This window comes from Zygosaccharomyces rouxii (genome assembly GCF_000026365.1).
Source record: "Zygosaccharomyces rouxii strain CBS732 chromosome G complete sequence".
Classification (NCBI taxonomy): domain Eukaryota; kingdom Fungi; phylum Ascomycota; class Saccharomycetes; order Saccharomycetales; family Saccharomycetaceae; genus Zygosaccharomyces; species Zygosaccharomyces rouxii.
The window spans coordinates 1,136,194-1,156,952 of NC_012996.1; the positions used below are offsets into that span (position 1 = coordinate 1,136,194).

A 20,759-nucleotide genomic window follows, 5' to 3' on the forward strand; every position below is an offset into this window, starting at 1 on the left:
TACTTTATGGACATCTGAAAGTTAAATTCGACCTTGGTATCGAGAGTTGCATCTTTTTGTCGCGTTCTTCCGTGTAACCTACTATTATGTTATTTTTTTTTATTTTTTATTACGGTTATTATTGTGGAACCTGCATTTCGTTCTCCTGTTTTAATTATACGAATCCATATATTCCAGTCACTTGTCTTATTAGTCTTGTTGAATTTTTTTCAACATACAAATACATTGCCGCCAAGGCGTATGTTTTCTATCTTCAACGGGAAGAAACGACAAATGCAGTTTGTAAATTTTTTAATAACTAAATTACTTAAGTTTTGTTTTGCGAATGAAGATGGCGAGATACTTTGTCAATTGGGCTTTTCTTATTTGAAAAAGGTTACTGTTATTATTATCTTGAACCTCTATAAATATAAAATGTGTATTCAATGCCTCATTCAATTCTCAGTGTTATCCTCGTAATAATCAACGTCACCTTCAGCAGTTGCACCCAAAATATTAGCGGCATACATAAAGGTGGAATGCTGTAGCTGTGCGAGATATTGCGCCATAACATCTGAGCCAGGAATTGCCTTTGCATTGCGACGTTTATTGCGTCCTTTGCCTTGTTGACCACGAGAGTTCCCAACATGTGAGGACATACGATCACCACTATTATGAGATGAACTTGGATTGGGTTGTTGCTGCTGTTGTTGTTGGTGCTGTTGCTGTTGCTGTTGTTGTTGTTGTTGTTGTTGTTGTTGTTGTTGTTGCTGTTGTTGATTTTGTCTGTCAGATGAATCTCTCCTTGGATGAGGGTGCCCATTTTGTGTCTTCATCATTAAAGAATAATTGCGTGAAATTGTGGAAGGTGCAATTGGTGGGTTCATGCTTATAGAAGGATTAGAAACCGCCGAAGCACCTTCACCTAAAGATGAATTGTAATTACTGACATCTCCAGTACCAGTAGCACTAACATTTTCAAGTTTCTTTGATTTAAAGGGCTTATTGTTTTTTTCATGTTTCTTCTGATTATTAGAATCACCTTCCAAAGGTGAATGCAAAATTAATTCCACGTTGGAAGACACGCCAGAATCTAAAGATTCTTCATCACCACTTTCATGGGCTCTATCAAGAATATCTTGGTCTTGACTTGCAACCATGTCCTTGCCGTTTCCAGCAACAGCAGCAATTCCAAGTCCATCTATAATTTGACTCTTATTACTCAATTTGAGTAACTCTTTTTCCTCTTCTTGATACTTTTCACCACTGCCATGATTCTCACTATTTCCATCTTTAGAAATTGGATTCATTGGCTCCTGATTATTGTCTTCATCTTTTTCTCTTCCACCCTCGCCATTTGCCTTTTCTGCCTCATTCGGTTCTACTTCTTCTTGTTCTTCTTCTTCTTCGCCATTTAAACTTCTCTCGTAACTGGTTTTATTGTTATCATTGCCCTCCAAATGAATTCCTAACGAACCAAATTGAAGCATTTTTTCATCGTTATTTTGATTTTGCGATCTTAAAGTTTCTTCATGTTTTTTCCTCTCTTCCTCCATTCTGCTTAAACGAATGTTATAACTAGGCTTTTTAACTTTTTTATAAAAACGTGAATTTTTACCAGAGATGAGATTCTTATTAACATTTCCACAACGATCTTTACCATAACCGATGATGAGACCTCTATAACGATTATCGAATGATTTATGGAATGCTTCACCATCATTGTATTTGATTTCTTCCACTAATTTTATAGCAGATGAAATGTTCATAAAATTAACCCAACAACAGTGACCATCACTGAGAAAATTGATTTGCTCAATATCACCAAATTGATTAAAATCATTACGGAGTTGTTCTTCTGCAGGTAATTTGTACTCGTCACTATAACGTTGATATTGAGGATCGTTGATATACTTGTCCTTGAATGCAAAATCTGGCAAACTCACATAAACATTTCTAGAGGCACCAACGGTAACCGCTAAAGAGACGGATTTAGGCAATGGTCCAGAATGATGACCCCAACCGACTTTTAGCATGTTACCATGAAGGACAATTGGATCAATAAAGGCATTTGTATAGAATTGAACTGCCGTTGATGCTTCAATGAAGGTAACGAAACAAATGTGTTTATCTTGTAAGAAACGGATACTTTGCAAAATTCCACCTCTAACCACATTACAAATATCTTCAGGTTTAGAACGAGGATGAATATTACCAATGTAAACAGTTCTATTACCAATACCACCACCCATTGAATTGGCAACTTCTGCAGAAGTAGCAAATTGTTTCTGTAAACTTTGTGTGATAGGTTTAATCATGGTTTTATTTCTACGACCAAAAGGTTCCATATAAATTCCAGAATTCATGGCCATGTGAGGTTGTAATGGTAAGACTTGTGAAGATAATGCAGGCGTAGCAGCAGGATGGACAGCATCCAAAGGCGGGGCACCCCCAACAAGTGGTGAATCTTGAGACGGTACAATAACTTCTTGAGGATGTGGCGATGAAATTTGAGTGTCAAGTGCAGATGCCTCTAAAACGCTAGCGTTTGAGAGATGGTCTGAAAATTCCGCGAAGAATGGCTTTGGATATTCATCAACCGCCACTGTAATTGTATGACTACCTTTTAAAGAAGACGATAGGAAATCGATCTCTTGATCTAATGAAATGTAAGATCCAACTGAATTGAGACTACTGAGGCTAGCGTTCTTACTAGTGTAACCTCCCAGATCTCCATTGGTAGCGATTCCCGCACTACCACCACTAGCCACTGGAGTGATAGAATTACTAGTAGTAACGATACCTCCATCAGAGCTAGTTTGAGGACATGATGATACTGACACAAAAAAACATTTTTGAAATTTTGATCTAGCTGTCTCATTATTTCTCACATAATCTAATACTTCTACAGCCATTGATATATTGAGAAATGTTAAAATCGCATAATTTTTGGGGAAATGTTTAAAGGGTTCTTTTGCATTGATCAAATAGATAGATTCAAGGACATATCTCTGATTATTGGCTGGAGATAAGAAGTCTAACTCTTGATCTAACAACTTGGTCTTATCGTATTCACCATCTAGTTCTAATGCCACCGATCTGGTTGCACCTCTATTAACGATATCGTATTGTAAAGATGCGACAACTGTAACATTATAGGCATCATCTTGAACATTACTAGTAGCAACTGGTGTCTTAGAAGCATCAGTATCATCCGTTTCATTCATTGGTGTTGATGACGAATTATCATTTTGGTCAACTTCGTTTTCATCCACATGTTTTCTATATTTTAGTGAGACAAAACTAACGGTTAGAGATTTAGACTTTAAACCTGTTTTGAATTCCGCTAATCTTTGTAAAACGCTATTGTAGGAATCCAGACAGATCTTACGTGACAAGAAGCTTAGTAGAACGCTATGCTTTGTCTTGTCATTTCTATCCTTAAACATGTAAATGGATTCTACAGGACCATATCTGGAATATTTACTCACAAAGGAGTAAAGATCTACAGATCCATTAACGTTTTCAAAAAGTAAGGATCTGGTACGATATTCATCATCACCCTTCGGAAGCATTCTATATGTAACAACAAAAGGTTCTTTAAACATTTTATCAGCTTGTTCATTTTGAGCTCTTCTTCTATGACGATTTCTAGCAACCACGGGGGGATTCTTCAAGGGCGGTGGTACTGGATAAGAAGCTTCTGATAATCTTGAATGACCATTAGTGCTAATATTAGTATCACTGTTATTATTATAACTACCCTTATTCCTTTGATTTGCAGATCTTCTATGACGTTGGTTGAGAGATTGATGAGATGCATTGGAATTAACCATCCCTATCTGATGTTGATGATTTTGATGATGATGATGATGTTGCGATTGTTGCTGAGATTGAAACAGATCTGGCGAAGATACGAATGGAGATCCGATCAACAGATGCGATGGAAGTAACGTAATTCCGTAAGCCGTATCAAACGGCGTTGGTGGTGGATTCATCAATGGTGGTCCTGCCGCTGCATAATAAGCTGGTTGAGGAGGTGCATACTGAGCTTGTAAGGATCCAACCGGTGGGAATGCCATTGGAGAGTTCGCCATAACTCTCGTAGGATGCTGTTGTTGGTACTGATACTGATGCTGATGCTGATGCTGATGCTCTTGAATTCTCTCTCTTGACCTATAAGGCGCGTTCCAATGTCCCTGATGTTGCTGATTCTGTCGTTGCTGTTGCTGCATCGAGCTCGAATTGAAAGTAAGATTGAATTGGTTGGGGAACAAAGGAGTGATCGAATTCTCTTCCAATTATAAACCAAAGCCAGTAATAAAAACCGAATGTAATATTAAAACCAACGGTAGTAATAGTAGTGGGGTGTGTTTTTCTTTTCCTGTCTTTTGCTAAGTTTGGCCCTGTTTGTTCCTCTTTCCTCCTTCTTTCCAGATCCTAGGCTGTGTACAAAGGTTTAAATCAAACTCAAAATTAAACCAGATCAGTCGCCGAATCAATTAATCAATTGCAGCTTGGTACTCTTTCTAACTCCCTCAAACGCGCACCCTGACACTTGGATTTGAAACTCAAACGTTCTCTTTACAAGACAGACTCCAATGGGTTTTTTTTAGAAGAAACACGTATCTCCTTTGCCTTTGAAGTATAAGACGTCTTTTTACTTTTACTTGTTGTTGTGTTCTTTTTTAATCCGTTCGGGCCTCTTTCTTGTTTGGGACTCTAAGTAATTTTTAAAGTAAAAAACTACGAAAGTTTTGGTGGTTTGAATTTAAATTTAAATTTAAATTTAAAATCTTATTGCGTTCAGGGACAAGTGGGATTGGTTGTCCGTGTTGCAATCGAACTTTCCTTTTGATACTTCCTTACTTCTTGCAAATTGTTCTTGTGCATGTGCATAGGCCTGAGATCTCGCGCCTCGAAATGTCTGGGGATCTTCCTCTTCTTCCTCTTTCTCTCTTGGTATCCAGTTACTATGTTTAGTGCTGGTAATAAAGAATATGATTACGTGCGGCCTGACTCAAAATTCGTCTCGGCTTCTTTTGTGTGTATCCATTGGGTTTGTGTCAAGAGTCACAGCACTTGAAAAATTTGTATTATATTGATGTTTGTGTGGTTTTCATTTTATTTAGAGTTCTGCCAGCAGAACAGATCATGCAGGTTCTCTTCATGTTTGCGGGGTCTTCCCCTTCCTCTGGATCTGTCGGGTCTTCTTCTTATGCTGAGATCTTGATCGATATCTACGTCCATATCCATGTGCGGTTGCATCAGATTATGATCCAGCTGGTGCTGTTGTTGATTTTGTTCTTGTGACTGTTGTCCCTGCTGTAAATTTGAGCCTTCTTCATCTTCCACAACATCAAGCACAATACCGTTATGGTCCGGTGTCCATGCTAAAAGCGGTGCTAAACCTAGTGATGCATCTACTGCAAAATTGAATCCGCCAGAATTGGCTTGAGTAGCTTGAGTTGCATTTGTATTCGTAGGTGGTTGGTCTGTAGATCCCTCTAGATCAAATAAATTGCTTAAATTAAGACCTGAAGGCATATTGTTGATGCCTATTGCGCTACCGGAACCCGGATTGTTGGTGTAGGATGGTTGTGAGGGATCTAAAACTCCTAGTTCTGTTGTGCCCAGTAAAAAGTTTAATTGAGAATTAGCGGAATCATCCATCAGGAAATCCGCGGTACTAGGTACTTTAAAAAGACCATGTAATTTGTCACTACTTCTTGTATCTAGATGAGGATCCTGCGGTTGAGTCTGTGCATGGTGCTGGTACTGGTGTGGCTGGTCGTGAGGTCCATCGTACAGTGTTGTTGGTGGAGCATTTTGGAATGAAACGTTACTGTTAAGCACTGGATCTAATTGTAAAGCCTCTGCAAAAGCCGTTTGAGGGAGTTGTAACTGCTGAGGTTGAGGCTGAAGTTGAGGTTGAGGTTGAGGTTGAGGTTGAGGTTGGGGTTGGGGTTGTTGTTTTTCCTGCACCATCACTGGCGCTGGTGCTTGCATGTGTTGCTGTTGTTGTGGCACTGCTAATGGAATCGAAGTCTCTTCTATTTTAATCCTCTTAGCTGCAGGTGTATCCTCCTCATCTTTGGAGCTTGCAGGAGTCAGATCGTGACCTTTTGAAGCCGGTTCTTGCTTGACCGTCGGCCTACCCATGAGTCTATTGTAGTAGTTCAATTTCTTCTTCAACAATCTGTCCAACTTTCCGACCTCAGTGTTGGGCGGCTGTAATAACAGATTAATACTCATATCGAGTAATTTCAAACTGTTCCAAGAGATGACACCTGGTAAATCCAATTTTCTATCTTCTTCTAGATCCTTTATCACGTCCAGTAATAACGATTTGTTATCAAGGAAAAGTGCACCACCCTTAGTGTATTCTAAAGAGCCTCTAGCGCTTAACAATGCGAAACGAGCCTTGGTACGTGAAATGTTGAGTGGTAACGGTAAGAAAAGTGTCTTTAGTGATTCTAGAACGTTTAACATTGTATTAGTGGCTTGTTGTAAAAGCACATAAGATGAGGAAGATCTGTCGGCGGCCGCCTGATTCCTTTCCGTGGAAGGATCTCTAGCACGTACATTATTGCCGTTGGAGGTAGCATTAGAAGTTTCGCCAGTGTCATTGGAATCGTTCGTGGGCAATGGCCTAGTGGCTACCACTGGTAAATGAATCATACATTTGGCTAAAAAGTACATTACCAAAAGAGTCATGTTTTCTGAACGTTCTACAGTGACATTCATTTGCTTTAGTCTGTTAAATTCATCGATGTTAATGGTACCATTTACATCCAGTTCGAATATCAACTCCTTTGGTAAACCATGTCTCCAATTATCTAATGCATTTTCATGAATCAAAGATACTTGCTTCGTGATAGATTCTGTCATACCTCTTTTAAAGATACTGTCCAATATATTACCCAGGACTTTAGAAAATCTTATTATGGCTAATGAGTAGTTTGTAACCTGACCTTCTAGTCTTATCTGTTGTCCCGCTAAGTTAACAGTCCTGTCGTCATTGTCTGCTACAGGTAAGGCACATTCAATTTCAAAATCCTTTATCAAACGAGGTACGCCCAATTGTAATGCAGAAAATACATCCAAGTAGTAGATCCCCCAGAATAAAACACGGCGATCACCTTGCTCCCTTTTATTCATGGTGGATCCAGCGCCACCAAGAACAGCACTAGGACAACGGTGTAAACGAAGTTGTTGAGCCATGGATACCACCCTACCTCTTAATTCATAAATCGCAGAAACATTACCAATGTTGAGGAAATAGAATAGAACCAGTGACAAAAACTGTAAGGATTGTAAAGAAGTTGACAAGACGCCAAAATATGGGTTCATGTATACCAATGAAATTGCTTTGTGGTAATAAGAAGCCAGCCTATGGTGTTTGCTGGTGGCTCCCAAATTTTCCGCTTTAATCTTTGATAATAACCCCAATTGACATAACATTAAAATAATACATCCAAAGATTTTGTAACTGATAATCTTGCCGCGCCTGGCGGTTAAGGCAGGACCCTGTAGGGGCGTTTTCAAAAATTCTAAATTTTGTAATACGTTCTCTTTAAATTGATTGAAATAGTGGTAAAATTCATCTTTTACCAAAATGGGAATATGGATTGACGAGTGTTCGAAGAAAATAGATATCAATTCTTCAATTTCTGAAAGGTTTAATTGAGCACCGCCCTTGTAAGAGGAAGGCGATTTAGATTCTAACTTAAACTTGAAGATTTCCGCAAAAAATTGTTCTAAATCGTCCATCTCCCATAAATTTGTTGATGCTAGAGTTTCCAAGGGCTCATGTTTCACCAAATGAGGTTCTGGTAAGCTCGATTTCAATGAAGATAATAGTGAAACGGTATAGAGACATTGTTTGGAAGTAAAACCATATATTTGACGAATTCTCGCTAATAGTTGAGGAATGAAAAGAATCTCCTCTGTGGATCGAGGTACAGATAATGCAACCAATGTGGCTAACTGGTTGCTCTGTTCCCGGGTCGCAACTGAGGTTAGAGCCTGTACAGCCGGTAAACCAGGAGCTTCACTCTGTTCAAAGGAAACGGATGTTGGGTCGTTTAAATTGGTTGATACTGGCTTTACATGTAATTTACCAGCACAACATAGTCCATCACAAACGTGAGGTTGTCTCTTCTGTTGTGTTAATTGTTCTTGTTGTTGTGGTCCCTGTGGTCCTTGTCTCTGATGCGAGCCTGTATTGAGTAAATAAAGATTAGTGGAGGAAATGTTCAAAGATCCACCATTGGCCGATTGCAATTCTCTTAACATCCTTTCATCGTCTTTACGTCTACCGCCTGGAGAGTGTTGCTGGGAGAAAAGGTGAATCTGTTGTTCCTTGATATCACATAAGGCAACTAGTCTTCTGTTTTCGGCTTCTAGTTCTCTGACTCTTTCTTCCAGAGTTTCGGTGTAGCCTCTGGGAAAAGCTCTTCTGGATAGACGATCGCTTATCTTACACTCAAATCCTACAGCGGCACACTGTGAACATTGAGGTCTTTTACCGTCACATCTCGTTTTTTTGGAACGACATCTATCACAGGCCTGTGCAACTCTTAAATTTTGAGAACCTGCTGGTGATGCTATACTTCCATTACCACCACCTTCCCTTTGTGCATTTTGTGATGATGAGCCCGTCATTGAGGCCGACTGTGGTACTGATGATGACTCTTTTGAATCATCATCTTGTTCGTATGGTGGAGAAGTTGAACTCCTGCTACTATTGCTACCTGCCAAACCTCCTAGCGACTGTGAGCCTAATGTCCTTATATAACGAGGTCCCTGCATCGCGCCCGTAGTTGGAACTCTAGTGCTTCCATTACTCTCTCGAGTATCTGCATCATCCTTCATACTTGAATAATAATAACTATATCTCAGACTTATTCAGCTCTATTCTTATTTGTAAATTTCTTCTAAAGGCTCTGCTGCCTCCTCTATTGCTCTTTACTTCGATATTAAAATCAACCAAAAATCGTGACTATAATGTTGTGAGTACTTGACTCAACAACCTTGGCTAGTTAGCCAACTTTGTCAAGATCAACTAAGGAAAGGGGACGGCACGCGCAAGGACAAGAAGGGCATAAGAGAGGATGTCTGGCAAAGAGAGTCAAAACATAAGATTGATGCAGACTGTAGCCCTTGGAATTCTCATGCCCATAGACATTTCGCTTTCTGCAGGTTCCTCCTCGAAGATCTTCTATTCGGGGTTGTGTAGTTTAGTATTCGCGGGATATGATTCGCAGAGAAAAATTTCAACACTCTTGAAAACTATTGGATATAGGCATTGCAGGCTTGGAATAGTAGAAGATGGGCAGTTGATTCATCTCAGAGAGTTTGCAATTGATCTACTGTATGTCTTGAAGATCGTATATACCCGTAGAGGCTCGAGCCGTATATAACTACGAGTCCCTTTGATGCTCCGATGCTAACCCTAATTCATCACTCTTAACTATTGTAGCCGTGCTCACCATAGTGCAAGTGGTTGATTCTCGAGGGCAATTTACAGCAGTATGGTGGTGGCCATAAAGTTTCCCAAGGTGTATTTCCTACTGTGGGTTCTATTCATTGCGTTCAGTGTCAGGATTAAGTCTCGTAATGGGTCTGTATTCAACGATAATTTAAAGTTCTTAGACGAGATTGATTCCTTGTCGTTGGTAGTAGCACATCCTGATGATGAGGTTATGTTTTTTGCACCCACTATACTAGAATTGGACTCTAGGTTACCTCCCAATGTAGAGTTTAATGTTGTATGTCTTTCTAAAGGTGGCGCTGATGAATTAGGTGATACTAGGGTTCAAGAATTAAAGGAATCTGTGAATCTGCTGCTAGCTAATAGTAAACGTCAGTACCAATTGCAACAGCATGACTATCCTGATGGACATGAAGAAACCTGGGATCAGGAAAGTGTTCAGTCAACCATCAAGGATTCAGTTCTCCAGGGTAGAAGATCAAGTGTACTGTTAACGTTTGATGATAAAGGAGTTTCCAAGCACGTCAACCACATTGCATGTCATGAAGCCGTTTCAAACCTTGTACAGGATGAATCCAATGTAAAAGCAGCTCTCTACCTGGATAGTTATGGTGATAACATTGTACTCAAATACAGTGCATTCTTCTGGGAAATTTGGAAATTGACCAGAGATTGGTTCTTGCATCGTGTTTTGCCTACATCGAGTTATAATGAGAACAAGCCTGCCACTGAGATTACGTTGATGAGCGATTACTCAAGCTACATCCTTTCATTTGCCTCTATGCTTCATTCACATAAATCGCAAATGGTTTGGTTCCGCTACGGTTGGTGGACGTTCTCGAGATTTGTGTTCGTTAACGATCTTAAAGTGGTCAATAAGTAATTACATACAAGATATTTAGTCTTCACCAGAGCCTCCCCAATAGCATATCATCTTCCTCCATCTCATCATACTTCTCTTGTAATGCCGCTTTTTGTTTGGATTGTGATGTACGTCTCTGTTCATGAATGCCACGCCATTTCATAAAGTAACTCTGTAATTCAAATTTATTCGTGGAACTAAAACTCCACTCTTGACAAAATTCAAAACCTTTATGATAATTGCCTTTTAACGCAATCATCTTCAGGATGAATCTTTGATATTTGCACAACAAGGACAATTCGTTGGGACGAATGGTAAATTCCGGTTGGATAAATGCACCAAAAAAACTTTTGGTTATTACTTCTAATGCACCGTTTTTATTCTTCGTCCTTACAAATATTGGATAGAGTTCTTTCATAATACCATAATCATATGGAATTTTTCTCTGTCTCTGTGCATGCCATTGTTTCATAATAGTCCAACATCCATGGCTTAAAGTAGCCTTACGATCTCTTTTCTTATCCCAAAGTAGTGAACTCAATTGAAGTAATCTACGCCAAAACAAAGGATCCAATTCTACCTCAGGATAATCTCTTATGAACCTATCGAGTACTTCTAATCCCTTTCTCATATTCCCCTCCTTGACACAATACGATGTCAAGACGGCTACCAGTAAGTCAGAATTTGGGTTCGTTTTGACTCCCTCATCTTTGGATGGGGACCATGTGCGATTCACATATTTCTCAATCAAATCTGTCTGTCCCAAATAACCAAGAGAGTAAATGATGGCCGCATCCAATTTAGGTGAACGTCTATTTTTCCAATTATGCTCACCTAGAACAGAATTGATGATTTGTAAGAGAACTTTTTCGTTTTGAAATTTATAGCTTTTGGCTAAATGACAATCAGATGCCTTTTCACCTAATGTGATAGCCGTGGAATTTCTCTGAGATGCTGGTTGAATCTTCCAAAATTTGGAAAGGGCACCACACTTTAATCGTAAGAATTGTATTAGAATTTCCACATCAGTGTTGGCTAAAAGGTCATTTAATGGTCTTCTCAGGAGAATAAAATCTAAAACGTTATGTGCCTTTGATAGTTGGGCTTCTGCAATGAAAGTCTTGAGGAAAAGGTTTAAATCGTAAAGTTGCAATGGCGTAAGATTATGTTGATCCACTATGTGGTCACAGTAAAATTCGTACAATTTGTATATCAATTCGGTATGAGGGGTATCAGGAATTACATTTGAGAGTTTAACATCTAATTCCTCCTCTGAAAGTAATTTATTGATGAAAAGTGAATATTCTGACTTTGTGAGACCACCAGTGGTAAAAAGGCCTGAAATGTATTCATTGTTCAAATGGTTGTCCACTGATAATCTAATTAAAAGTTTGGTGTATTGACCATTTTTCAAATACTCACGTATCTTACTATTTGGGCCCGTACGAGTGGAAGACCATTCCGGAGCATTCGTCAAGGGCTTGATGTATTTCCTCTCGGCATTATGCAGCTCATCATTCAAAGTTCGCAGTGGTAATTCAGACTTCAAGGTAGAATCATGACTATTACCAGTACTGGCGGCGTTCGTTGGAGCTGCGGCACCAGACGAATTAGCAGCCGCCAGAGCATGTTCGAGCATTAGCGAGCTGCTAAATGCTTTGAACACATGAGATCGACTACAAGCGGTTCTTAACATCAGTATACTGATGTTCAATGATATTAGAATAATCACTACAGGTATATTCCTTCAACTTTAAACTTTTTTTTTCAATTCTTTCTGAAGTTCGCCGAGGTGAAAAATTATGTGAACCTTTTTCGGGATAGTGAACAAAACCAATTACATTAGAAAACTATTAATACTATTCAATGTGGCCCTGGATGGGTTCACGTTGCGTCGCTTAATCTTGTTAATTATCTGTACCAAATGACGTCTTATCACGAACTTGTTTACCGAGTCAGGTTTTCCCAGTAACCAGTCTTGTGAGTAGTACTTGCACAGGATCATCAGTATGACTCCAACCGATATGTCAGTACCAGAATTGCAGCAAACCATGATAGGTTTTCGCTTGACGACGTCTTTGTTTAGATGTGCAGAGACTATATGGTCAATTTCTATCAGGGCTGCTCTGAGGTCTTTTGAACTCCGTTTAGATCCACTCTGTAGATTATAGGTTTTAATGAAATCAAACGGTTTGGAAAGCGTAACAGATTGGCTTAATATTATGACCAGAGAAAATTGCGAATCAAGTTCTCGAGCTATATTTGGTGTTATCGCTGTGTGGTCCTTTAACTTTCCCAGTGACAGTTCTTTGGTAATGGGATCCATTTCTACAATGTCTGCTAGATGATTTCTATGATCGGTGGTTTCTGCAAGTTCGATTAACGTTTTAACATGACTTTCCAATTCCTTATCATTACGGTCGAGATCGTGGAAGTAATGCCAGTTATTCCAAAGCAGCTTTGGATCCAATCCACACGACCACAATTCGTGGTCGTCGGCGGCACCTTGCACGTAGGTGAAGCCGTGTCTTTTGTCAACACCATCTTGCGCTCTATAGCTTGCTGTACATAAGATTATTGGGATGATTTGTTCATTGGGGCCAGGTTCCCATTGAATTTCGATAATTTCTCCAGTGAATGGATCGGTTGATGATCTAAGCATATCAGATCCAGGGTATACCCAAAATGGCCTCAAGATTTTGCCCTGAAACTTATTTCGCAAATCTTGAGCATCCAAAATGTCCAACTTCTCGAGCCTGTCTACTAACGATGGGATGCGAGTCTTGATGCTATCATGTTCGGATTGAGATACACACTTGGGCGGCGTAAACAACACTTCAGATTTATCAGGTTGCATGAGGGAATTTAAAACTGCACACCAAATCGGTATCGTCTTACTTAGTGCATCTGGCATTAGTTTACCCCTTCTAGTACTATCTACGATGATAATTCCATTCTTCTCTTGTAAAATTGGTAATAGATGCAAGTTAAGCCTTCTCGTACTGAAATCCCATTGATTAGTATGTCCATCTGTACTTTTAAAATAACTCGTTTGATCGAAATCCTTAGGATCACAATACCAAAGTCCACATCTTTCATTGGGGATTAGCGGGTAATTTGGGAATCTTGGTATGACTCTTTGAGCTATAAATGCATTATCGAACAAAATACTTTGTATACGATTCCTTAATGAGGTGTACTCCTTTTTAATGTCTCTATTGATCTGATTAAGTGAGAATGCAAGGTCTGGATCCATCGTATTTGGACTCTTGATGGACTGCCTTCGATAGTGTTGATAAATTTTCAAAGGCTCATCGCCAATAAATGATTTAGCGAGCTACACTGCAGAGAAAACTTGTGGCAACAAAGACTCATTGATTAGGGTAGCTTAAGATTGATCCCATTGATAACCTCCAAAAGAGTTTCTTGCAAGACGTAGATCGTTATTCTTTTGTAGTCTTGATGGTGATCGTACTCGCCACCTAAAGGTTATAAAGATAAGAGTGATTACTGGTACAATCTATTCGCGTTTACAAGAGTTTGTAGGTGAATCAGGCGGATAGTTTGGACGTTGGATTTTTGAGCTTACCTGTGTTTCGTTGTTTTGAAGATTCTTTCCGTCCCTAGGTGGTGCTTTATCCAGACCGGTCTAAAATTTGTCTTACGGAGCTTGTACTACAAACAGTTATAAAGTGGTAACAAAACATGAAATAATACTAGAGGTGTTCAACATAACAATCATCCATACATTAGGCTTTATTAAAGGGCTGACTCTTTTAAAGGTTACCAAGCTCTTTTCATGAATTCGAACTAGCTTCAACAGCTTCGGCGTCTAGCGGAAGATAAAACACTAGTAGCTCACATGGCTATCCAGTATCATGTCCTCTGTAATGTTTTGTGGAGGACTTCAAGTTCCAGTAGACTCCGTGGCCAAGCTGGTTAAGGCGTGCGACTGTTAATCGCAAGAGCGTGAGTTCGATCCTCACCGGGGTCGCTTAACTTTTTCACTTTTATCTTGGGAACAATTTTTTTTTATTACGATTCACTCAAGCCACAGCATAGTCACTAACTAATAAATCAATGCTTTCTTCTATAATCTTATTAAATAAACCTTTAAAATCACTATCACGTATACATTTATTTTTTACAAAAAGAAATCAGAAATCCTCATCAAATTTGAAGGTATCACCTTGAGGTTCAGTGGTCTTTGACATGACACCAGCCTTCTGATAATCAGAAACTCTTTTCTCAAAGAAATTAGTCTTACCGGCTAGAGAGATGTTCTCCATAAAGTCGAATGGGTTTGTCACGTTATAGTATTTCTCATTACCAAGAGCCACCAGAAGTCTGTCAGCAACAAACTCGACGTATTGATTCATTAGCGCGGCGTTCATGCCCAGCAGAGCCACGGGGAGAGCATCTTCAAAGTATCTCTTCTCAATTGATACAGCTTCAGTAATGATTCTTTCCACAATGTCTGGACTTGGTCTGTTCTTCAAATGGGCGAATAATAGACAAGCAAAATCTGTGTGCAAACCTTCGTCTCTACAGATCAATTCATTAGAGAAAGTTAAACCTGGCATTAGACCCTTCTTCTTCAACCAAAAGATGGCAGCAAATGATCCCGAGAAGAAAACACCTTCCACTGCGGCAAAGGCCACTAATCTTTCAGCATAAAGGGCAGTATCGTCTTGAATCCACCTAATTGCCCATTCTGCCTTTTCCTTGATTGGTGGAATGTTTTCAATTGCATTAAATAAAAATTCACTTTCCTCGGTATCTCTACTGTAGGTATCAATCAATAGCGAATAAGTTTCAGAATGGATATTTTCCATCATAATCTGGAACCCGTAGAAGCACTTAGCCTCCGGTATTTGGACCTCAGCAGAGAAATTCTCCACCAAATTCTCATTAACAATACCATCGGATGCTGCAAAGAACGCTAGGACTCTTGAAATGAAATATCTTTCACCTTCACTCATCTTATTATTCCAATCATCCAAATCCTTCGATAAATCGATTTCTTCAGCTGTCCAAAATGATGCTTCTGCTCTCTTGTAAGCTTGCCAAATTTCATGATATTTAATGGGGAAAAGAACAAATCTACGTTTATTTTCCACAAGTAATGGTTCATCCTTTTCCATTTCCTTCAAATTATGACGCTGCACTTGATGTGATTTTAAAAATTTCTGATGTTCTTCAGCTGCCTTTGAAAGTCTACCTTGTAAGGCTGCTTCCTCTTTATTCGCACCACTCTTACCCTCTTCATTCTGGTCCTTATCCTTCTGTGGTTCCTCAGAGACTGTCTCTAAAGAGTTCTTTAGATTCTTTGGATCTTTCAATTCTAGATCTGACAATGCATTAGCTGCCCCCTTAGATGGTGTTTCCTTAGACATTGCTTTACGTTATAGTATATGTATATGTCTATGCGTATGAGTGATGTCAACTATTGGATAAGAAGAAGTTACTTTGATCCAATGTCAATTGATGAGCGATTTACGATGAATTGCAATGAGATAACCCTAAGTTAAAAAGAATTTTCTAAGGGGGAGAAGCGACCTTTAATACCTCTCACAAGAGATGTCTTTATATATTAACTTTTCTCTGATTATCTCCCTTGCCCAAAAGGCAAAAGGCAAAAGAAAAAAACGAAAAAAAAAAACAAACCCTAGTATAACAGCAGTGGAAGTTGGTATGGGTCAAGAATAGACTGATCCCTAACGAGACGTAACATCTAGAATAATCTTGCTACTGCACAAGAAGGTAGTATGAGCACATAGAAGCATCATGCATTCTCACTACTTGCTAAACATTATTAATCAAGGATAAGTTTACTGTAGTTTGGGTTTAATGGTAACAATTGTTCTTATAAGAGCTCTTAGTATGTCATGTAGGCTCTTCGCTTCATCGCCCTTTTTCGAAAAAAACGGATTTTTCGATGATCCTCTCTTGCCATTAAATTATTCCCGTAGGAGGAATTAAGCATGCTTTACGCGATTTTTTAAATTAACGCGTCACGGACGCGTGAAATAGCAAAAATTCTCTCACGCGTAACTTATACGAGAAATGGATAAGGATAAACTTTTATCCAAGGATAAAAAAATATTTTGAAGGATTAATGCGACCCCGGTGAGGATCGAACTCACGCTCTTGCGATTAACAGTCGCACGCCTTAACCAGCTTGGCCACGGAGTCTCGCAAATCCTTGCATCGTTGACGTTTATCAGGTAACTAGAACAAGAGAAAGTAAAAAAGTGTAATGATCCACGGTCCAATTACTTATAAGAATAGAATATGATTTAAACTAGATCCCTAATACTTGATTATCTATCTTTTAAGACTCTTCCGTTATGCTACATCTCAGATCTTGCTTGGATCTAGGACCCCTTTATATATTATTATTATCACAAGTGAAACAAACCCCATTAATTACACTATGTTTATTATTAGGTTGAGGTGACATGTCATATAATTTCATGACAAAAAGAATATATCTTATCCTAGCCGCCAAGTGAAAGGCACTGAGGAAGTGTTTAATGGTAATTTAGGAATACCTCTCGAACACTCTAGCGGCTAGATTGGCACGAAATCGCCGCCTACTATTGCTTCTGTATATCACTAAAGACGAAGAAGAGTTTTTGATTGTTTGAAAATTAGCAGCTCATCTCATCATCTTTTAAGATGTCAATGCTAAAACATTAGCGAAACCTGAACAGATAGATAAGGCTTTATCCTCGTCATGGTCAATTTGGATTATAGCAGTGATAGTGATAGTGCACCTGAAGAAGAAGGATTAGATATTGGTCAACAAGAAGTCCAGTTACAATTACGAGAAAGAGAAGATGCTCAAAGACGTGAACAGAAAATACTGAAGGAACAGAGACGTAAACAAGATGAGATGTTTAGGAGGCAGAGAGAGGAGAAAGATTCAAAGATAGGTACTGATTCTTTAGAAGAGATGCCAACAGAACTTTTAGAAAGTTTAGCCAGGAAAGAACAAGAAACTCAAGTGGAACAACCTACTAAAAGAGCTGCACAAAGGCATATTAGTTTTGAAGATGAGCTAGATGAAGCTCCTGCTGCCAAAGGCCCTTCACGCAAAAAGAATAAATTGGCAATGCTTAGAGCCAAAAGAGGTCCTGTAATGGTTCAAGTCTTATCGCAAAGTTCTCAACTGCCGCCTAAAGTAGAAAGACCAGTTATGAAAGATAGAGATAAATGGTTGAAAAGAAAAGGTTTGAGAAGGAAGTAATAAATTTATGTGATATGATGTATCAAGGAAAGGTACCGATGTATAATACATATATGTTTTCTGTTGTAGTTAAAGATAGAAAAAAATGAAAAAAGAAGACGAACCATATTAAACTAAACTTTCTTATATAACCTAGTCTTCACCACCAAATAGCGAAATCAAGACTGGTAGAACCGTTCCACCAGCTACCCAAAACGGACCAAATCTATCCGTCTCTGGTTCGTCCTCTGGCGGTTCCAAGACGATAAATCCATCAGATCCCTCTCTGCCGGCACCCGGACTGGGAGCAGGTCTTGTCACCTCTTTATTCGTAGTATCCACATCACTGCTACGCAGAGCAAATCCTGCATATAGTAGCGATCCACCGCTCGCTAAAAGTAGATGGTCACCCAAACCTTTAATAATACCAATGGATTCGCAAGCTGCAGCTAAGGCATATCCACAGGGTGATGACAGTGAAAAGATCAGGAGGTGTCTAGTGACCTCTCCTCTTGTTAGTCGCTGTCGTGACACTAGTACCGATACCAATGACAACACCACAGGAATACGATGAACAATAACCGCCAACAGAAGAACTAAAAGCGTACGCGCCTGATTAACCGTAGTCCCGAGGACTAACCCATCTGCAAATCCATGAATGACCAATGCTACCACTACACCATTACTTAGGAATTGCCGTAATTGACCTTGGATATCCCTCTTTTGTCTCACCAGAGATTCTGCTAGATAGGTCAATATGAATCCAGCAAGCAAATCTATTCCAACAAAGCTACCATCAACCCTTTCTAAACCTTCGGGAATCACCAATACGAATGCCGCCCCTAATAGCATACCTAATCCCAACTTTGACATGAGGGAAAGCCCCCTTTCACTGGGTGAGAAAGAGGCATAGTAGAGTGGAATGGCACCGGTGGTAAATGTACCCAAGAACAACAGAAGGGGAACCACAATTCTGTGGATCCAAGACATGAGTTCTTTGATCTTGGGTTGTTTAACGTATTTCTTGAGTTGGGCGCGTTTGTTAACAGTGGATGAAACGATTTCAATTGAACTCTTGACTCTAAGTACTCCTACAGAAAAAGTCAAGTAATAGATGGAGGAGGAACCTCTGGGGAAGGCTCTGAAGTTAGGAGCTACTTTTTACCGTGGTGAGAATTATAGGAGGGCTCTAGAATTATTTCGTAGATGCTTACAATTGGCTAAATCGTATCCAGAACAAGAATTGATTAAGTTGAGAACTCGTTTGGGATTGCCCAAGTACAATTGTCCCAGGAGTGATAAAATCTACCACCCACACTATGTCCAGCTGTTAGATAATGTAGCGGCATGCTATGAGAAGTTGGCAGAGTTTGGTATGGCATCGGAATACACCAAGAGATTGATTAAAGTGGAACCCTTCAATGCCAAGGCTTATGTTCGTCTGCAGAGGCTGTTACAACGTAGAGGTAAATTGGATGAGGCCTACGGCATTTGTAAACGAGGTATAAGCAATTGCAAGAAATTCCAGGAGAAATATGGTATAGTAATTCCTTCTAAACCGTTTGAAGTATTGCAAAGATGTGAAAAGTCCCTTCAAGAGAGGATAGGTCCTTCTGAGCCCGTTAATAAGAGACATATCATCGAACCTGATATCCCTGTTGTGGAAGCGAAGAAGCAAAAGCCTGAAAGAATTGTTTTAGATTTCATCTCAGGTCTGCCACCGGAACTATTACCCCTGATCCTCGGTGGACTCACCTCCAAAGAGCTCATAGAAGTAGCACTGGTTTGCAAATGTTGGTGGAATTGCGTGTTTGCACAGCCTCGGTTATTCCAAAGGGTCGTGATTAACAATGGTACTTATAGACAGTTGAACAAATTCTGTGAATTTGCCAAGAGGATACGAGACCGTCACGGATCATTGGATTTATTCAAATACTCTTCTCGTACACCTTCGGATGAAGCCAAGTCCATGGAAATATTTTGGACCAAATTGCAAGGTTACAAATGTCGTAGGTTGCTTCTATCGGTACCGCGATGCACTACAGAGCAACTGGCTCAATGTATGTCTCGAAATACGCAGTTATGTCAGAGTTTGCAAGAACTATCCATGGTGGTCTCTTTAAGCTCTTCAAAACCTGATTTTGATGCAGATATGTTGAATCATTGTGAACATCTGAAGCGACTAGAAATAGTCGTTAGTAGTTGCACGTCGCCGAACCGAATTCCAGAACTTTCACGCAGTTCAAGCTTTATTGAAACAAAACTCATACCGACATGGGCGACTAACCTGGTATCTTTGAGTATATGTTGCGATGGTGCCCGTGTGGATCGATTTCCTTTCCTCACAATGATATCATATTTCCCTGCCAACAAACTAGAAAGACTTTGCATCACGGGCGTTACTTTCAATCAATTACCAAATCAATTCGACTGGTTGGCAAACTTTCGTTATCTAAAGGAAATATGGTTTGAAGATAATAAAGGTGCCTCCCTGGCGGTGTTCTTACAGTTACTAAGAGATTATCCGTTGGGTGACAGGTTAGAGAAATTGACCTTCAGAGAATATTCTACTTTAAGTAACATTCATTTGGAACCAACATCAGAAAGTTACTTCTACACTTACAATTTACAAAATGTGAAATCTCTCGATCTTATGGGGTCGTCCATTAGCGGTAAGGGATTGCAGAGGCTGGTTTCTTATTTGCAACCTTTGAACTTCCGCAGACTCAATATAGGATATTGCCCCCACATTCGATTAGAGAGATATCAACATGAGAACGATCCAAGTTATCTATCTGCGACTAATTTTTTCATGAAATTTCCTTACCTACAAGAACTAATCATACCTCAATTCGGCGCACTGGACGATGGTAAGATGAAGTTGCTTTTCGAGCAAACTGCCAATTGGTATCATTTGCGGAAAATTGATCTTTCCTTAAACCTGAGTATCACTGGTGTATCCGTTTACGAACTGCTAAAGGCCTTGTTAGACACAAGAGGTTACCCATTAGAGCATCTTATTATCGATGGATGCTCGTCTATCTCTCATGTTACAGTAAACATGATTAGAGCTAAAGGACTTGCCAGCCAGGTAGATTGCATTTACGAAAGGGACACATGGAGGAGATTCGGCGTAAATTCTTTGAAATATCATGCTAATAAATAAAAAAAGAAGTATTCGTTACTATTAT

General features: G+C 39.5%; 9 protein-coding genes and 2 non-coding genes across 11 annotated transcripts, besides 1 other annotated feature; 4 read left to right on the plus strand and 7 right to left on the minus strand.

Moving 5' to 3' along the window:
* Nucleotides 1-434: 434 nt before the first annotated feature.
* NAB6 (Nab6p) lies at nt 435-4,214 on the minus strand (the record flags this gene model as incomplete). Its single annotated transcript, XM_002498557.1, has 1 exon — nt 435-4,214. One exon carries the CDS (start codon nt 4,212-4,214, stop codon nt 435-437), a length of 3,780 nt encoding a protein of 1,259 aa, XP_002498602.1.
* Nucleotides 4,215-5,103: 889 nt separating this feature from the next.
* CAT8 (DNA-binding transcription factor CAT8) lies at nt 5,104-8,856 on the minus strand (the record flags this gene model as incomplete). The annotated part of the gene is made up of 1 exon (XM_002498558.1): nt 5,104-8,856. One exon carries the CDS (start codon nt 8,854-8,856, stop codon nt 5,104-5,106), a length of 3,753 nt encoding a protein of 1,250 aa, XP_002498603.1.
* Nucleotides 8,857-9,515: 659 nt separating this feature from the next.
* On the plus strand, nt 9,516-10,358 carry GPI12 (N-acetylglucosaminylphosphatidylinositol deacetylase; the record flags this gene model as incomplete). Its single annotated transcript, XM_002498559.1, has 1 exon — nt 9,516-10,358. One exon carries the CDS (start codon nt 9,516-9,518, stop codon nt 10,356-10,358), a length of 843 nt encoding a protein of 280 aa, XP_002498604.1.
* Nucleotides 10,359-10,380: 22 nt separating this feature from the next.
* Nucleotides 10,381-12,033, minus strand: AEP2 (Aep2p; the record flags this gene model as incomplete). Its single annotated transcript, XM_002498560.1, has 1 exon — nt 10,381-12,033. The coding sequence occupies one exon, from the start codon at nt 12,031-12,033 to the stop codon at nt 10,381-10,383; it is 1,653 nt and encodes a 550-aa protein (XP_002498605.1).
* Nucleotides 12,034-12,174: 141 nt separating this feature from the next.
* RIT1 (tRNA A64-2'-O-ribosylphosphate transferase) lies at nt 12,175-13,593 on the minus strand (the record flags this gene model as incomplete). Its single annotated transcript, XM_002498561.1, has 1 exon — nt 12,175-13,593. One exon carries the CDS (start codon nt 13,591-13,593, stop codon nt 12,175-12,177), a length of 1,419 nt encoding a protein of 472 aa, XP_002498606.1.
* A 664-nt stretch (nt 13,594-14,257) lies between these two features.
* ZYRO0G14366r lies at nt 14,258-14,331 on the plus strand. Its single transcript has one exon. It is a non-coding gene; the product is annotated as a tRNA-Asn (tRNA).
* Nucleotides 14,332-14,494: 163 nt separating this feature from the next.
* On the minus strand, nt 14,495-15,733 carry RNR2 (ribonucleotide-diphosphate reductase subunit RNR2; the record flags this gene model as incomplete). Its single annotated transcript, XM_002498562.1, has 1 exon — nt 14,495-15,733. The coding sequence occupies one exon, from the start codon at nt 15,731-15,733 to the stop codon at nt 14,495-14,497; it is 1,239 nt and encodes a 412-aa protein (XP_002498607.1).
* A 725-nt stretch (nt 15,734-16,458) lies between these two features.
* ZYRO0G14410r lies at nt 16,459-16,532 on the minus strand. The gene has a single exon. It is a non-coding gene; the product is annotated as a tRNA-Asn (tRNA).
* Nucleotides 16,533-16,592: 60 nt separating this feature from the next.
* Nucleotides 16,593-16,819: a long terminal repeat.
* A 257-nt stretch (nt 16,820-17,076) lies between these two features.
* BUD21 (Bud21p) lies at nt 17,077-17,589 on the plus strand (the record flags this gene model as incomplete). The annotated part of the gene is made up of 1 exon (XM_002498563.1): nt 17,077-17,589. The coding sequence occupies one exon, from the start codon at nt 17,077-17,079 to the stop codon at nt 17,587-17,589; it is 513 nt and encodes a 170-aa protein (XP_002498608.1).
* A 132-nt stretch (nt 17,590-17,721) lies between these two features.
* Nucleotides 17,722-18,558, minus strand: ATX2 (Mn(2+) transporter ATX2; the record flags this gene model as incomplete). The annotated part of the gene is made up of 1 exon (XM_002498564.1): nt 17,722-18,558. The coding sequence occupies one exon, from the start codon at nt 18,556-18,558 to the stop codon at nt 17,722-17,724; it is 837 nt and encodes a 278-aa protein (XP_002498609.1).
* A 124-nt stretch (nt 18,559-18,682) lies between these two features.
* On the plus strand, nt 18,683-20,734 carry DIA2 (DNA-binding SCF ubiquitin ligase subunit DIA2; the record flags this gene model as incomplete). The annotated part of the gene is made up of 1 exon (XM_002498565.1): nt 18,683-20,734. The coding sequence occupies one exon, from the start codon at nt 18,683-18,685 to the stop codon at nt 20,732-20,734; it is 2,052 nt and encodes a 683-aa protein (XP_002498610.1).
* Between the last annotated feature and the right edge of the window lie 25 nt (nt 20,735-20,759).